Source organism: Lobosporangium transversale (assembly GCF_002105155.1).
Source record: "Lobosporangium transversale strain NRRL 3116 chromosome Unknown BCR41scaffold_116, whole genome shotgun sequence".
NCBI lineage: Eukaryota > Fungi > Mortierellomycota > Mortierellomycetes > Mortierellales > Mortierellaceae > Lobosporangium > Lobosporangium transversale.
Genome location: NW_019029094.1, coordinates 14,056 through 17,052, shown reverse-complemented (window position 1 = coordinate 17,052; position 2,997 = coordinate 14,056). Strand labels below are relative to the sequence as shown.

General features: G+C 43.8%; 2 protein-coding genes across 2 annotated transcripts; both read right to left on the bottom strand.

Annotated features, from left to right (window-relative positions):
• Positions 1–354: 354 nt before the first annotated feature.
• Positions 355–1,611, bottom strand: BCR41DRAFT_315874 (hypothetical protein; the record flags this gene model as incomplete). The annotated part of the gene is made up of 1 exon (XM_022021224.1): positions 355–1,611. A coding segment is annotated over one exon (1,257 nt), but the record flags the coding sequence as incomplete, so codon positions are not given.
• BCR41DRAFT_404001 (hypothetical protein) lies at positions 1,434–2,707 on the bottom strand (the record flags this gene model as incomplete). Its single annotated transcript, XM_022029360.1, has 1 exon — positions 1,434–2,707. A coding segment is annotated over one exon (798 nt), but the record flags the coding sequence as incomplete, so codon positions are not given.
• Positions 2,708–2,997: the final 290 nt, after the last annotated feature.

Here is a 2,997-nt window from a genome sequence, read left to right as displayed (position 1 = left end):
GTATTGTAAGCTGTAGAGTAGCCTTGTTGCTACGATCAGCTGAGATTAAGCCCATTGTTCTACAGATTTGTTCGAAAGAACAACATCTCTCTTTCCTCTTCTCTTTTATTTTTTTTTTATTTTTATTTTTATTTTTTATCTTTACAACGATACTTAAGGGGTAATATAATTAAACAGTGAATTGGACTTGCACGCGCGCACGCCAGCGACGATGGTTTGTGCTCCGCAAAGATTTATTTTTATTTTTATTTTTTTTAATTGACAAAAAAGATGACAACGTCGTTTTTATTTTTTAAATACGGTTCTGAAGGGACATACAGAAAATGATTCCTCAAGTCTTTGAACCTCTCTGGATTAATAACTTGAAAAACATTCCTGTATGAATTGGGCTGGGACTTTGTTTGCTTTCACGATGCAGGAGGAGAGCTCTTTCGCCAATTTTACCAACTCTGTATTCAAGTCCTTGTTTCCAATAATCCGAACTGATGTTTTGTCCTGAAAAAGCCCCGCAATATTTTCCAGGATGTTTTTGATCTTCCCTGTATTTTTACAGAGTTCAAGCGCACTTTTTATTGAACGGAGTTTGAGTTTGGAATGTTTCTTGCCATCTTTTACTCGAATGGCAATCTCGTTGAATAGAATTGCTGCTGCTCTTCCACTTCCACTCTCCAAGCTGTCATGCCCACTTAATGTAAAGACTGTGTATGGTTGCATATTGTGGGACTTGGTGATGTTACTGGAGGCTCTGCTGGAATAAAAAGTTGAGATGTGATTGAATTTGCTTCGCAGCTGGCGCATTTGTTCAATCTCATTTTGGTTTGACTTTGTCTCCTTCTTACTTTCATAAATCTCATAGGCCTCTTGAACAGATTCACAATCCAAAAAAATTGCCGTGGCTCTTGAAGATTCAGTGTCTTTTAAGGAGAAGCACGTTGTCATTCCGCCTAATGATGGGGATACCTTTTCGTCCAAGCGAATACAAGATGTCACCAGGATGTTGAAAGCTTGTGTCCCAATCACAAGTCGATCTCCATCTTTGGAATTCATTGTGAGTGGCCAAACGTCTGGGTATTTTTTCTTTCCAAAAGGAGGAATTGATGTTTGGGGGGCGTGGCCTTTGATTAGCCGGAAAGGCTCCCGATGGGCGTCAACTTCTTTCTTTCGACCAAAAATCTCAAGACAGTTGATCATTACAGCTTGGTTGTTGGTTTTATTATGTAAAATGGACCCTGCAAACATTCTCGCACAAACATGCTTTAAATAAGGCCTGGAAACCCAGTCCTCGTTCAAGATTTTGGTATTATCCTCCGAGAGCTCAACAAACTTCATTTCCAAAAGGAGTTTCGCATAGGGCGACACTCGGAGGAGACCCTCTAAGCCAGGAGAGGGGAAGCTTGAACAGCGGCTGCAAAACGGTTTGTCCTGATTCTTATACAACTGTGTGGAAGCAACGGTTAAAGCCACTGGGCTATCAGCCGACAGCTCGTCGAGGATTGGAACATGTCCCAAAAGGGTGTGATTGACGCCTGATTTTGTGATTAGAGAAATTGGTGCAAGTTCAAAACACTCTGTGAATAATAACGTCTTCTTTTTCTCATGGTCTGTTGCATCCAACTGCCCCCGCAAGCAGTAAAAACCATTTCCTCGAAAGTTCTCTTGGAAGAGAGTGGGGTTGCTGGTCCCGTTTCTTGGGAGCCTGCTGATTCATCACCTTCATCATCAGCCTTACCCTGGCACCTTCTCAACTTAATGTGGCTTTTCATCCCACGTGTAGTCCTAATTTTCCTCTGGCAAAGAGGACAAGTAAAATGACCATCTACGCGATGAATTCGGTGAGGAAGATCAAAACCTTGTGTATTAGGGAGAGACACACAACATTCCTCACTGTGATAATCATCACGGTGATCTTTCAGATGTTTTTTCGAGCTGAATTTCCCTTCGCAGTCCATGCACTGATGCGCCTGGTTTTCCTCATGAGAATCCATTGAGCTACGAGGCAAATAAAAAGAAAAATTAGGACGATGTCAAGGAGCTTTGGGGCAAAACATAGGGCGGGTTCATGATAACACCAAGCGGGTCCATGACAAAAAAAAAAGAAAGGCGGGTTCGAGACAAAAAAAAAGGAGAAAGGCGGGTTCGAGCACAAGAAAGGCGGGTTCGAGACAAAAAAAAAGAAGAAAGGCGGGTTCGAGCACAAGAAAGGCGGGTTCGAGACAAAAAAAAAGAAGAAAGGCGGGTTCGAGCACAGGAAAGGCGGGTTCGAGACAAAAAAAAAGAAGAAAGGCGGGTTCGAGCACAAGAAAGGCGGGTTCGAGACAAAAAAAAAGAAGAAAGGCGGGTTCGAGCACAGAAAGGCGGGTTCGAGACAGAAAGGCGGGTTCGAGACAAAAAAAAGAAGAAAGGCGGGTTCGAGCACAAGAAAGGCGGGTTCGAGACAAAAAAAAAGAAGAAAGGCGGGTTCGAGCACAGAAAGGCGGGTTCGAGACAAAAAAAAAGAAGAAAGGCGGGTTCGAGCACAAGAAAGGCGGGTTCGAGACAAAAAAAAAGAAGAAAGGCGGGTTCGAGCACAAGAAAGGCGGGTTCGAGACAAAAAAAAAGAAGAAAGGCGGGTTCGAGCACAAGAAAGGCGGGTTCGAGACAAAAAAAAAGAAGAAAGGCGGGTTCGAGCACAGGAAAGGCGGGTTCGAGACAAAAAAAAAGAAGAAAGGCGGGTTCGAGCACAGGAAAGGCGGGTTCGAGCACAGGAAAGGCGGGTTCGAGACAAAAAAAAGAAGAAAGGCGGGTTCGAGCACAAGAAAGGCGGGTTCGAGCACAAGAAAGGCGGGTTCGAGACAAAAAAAAAGAAGAAAGGCGGGTTCGAGCACAAGAAAGGCGGGTTCGAGTCAAAAAAAAAGAAGAAAGGCGGGTTCGAGCCCAAAAAATGACATGGGCATGAGCATGAGCATTAGCATGATGCTGGAGATGATGGGCATGCCAGAATGATGGACGGAATGGCAG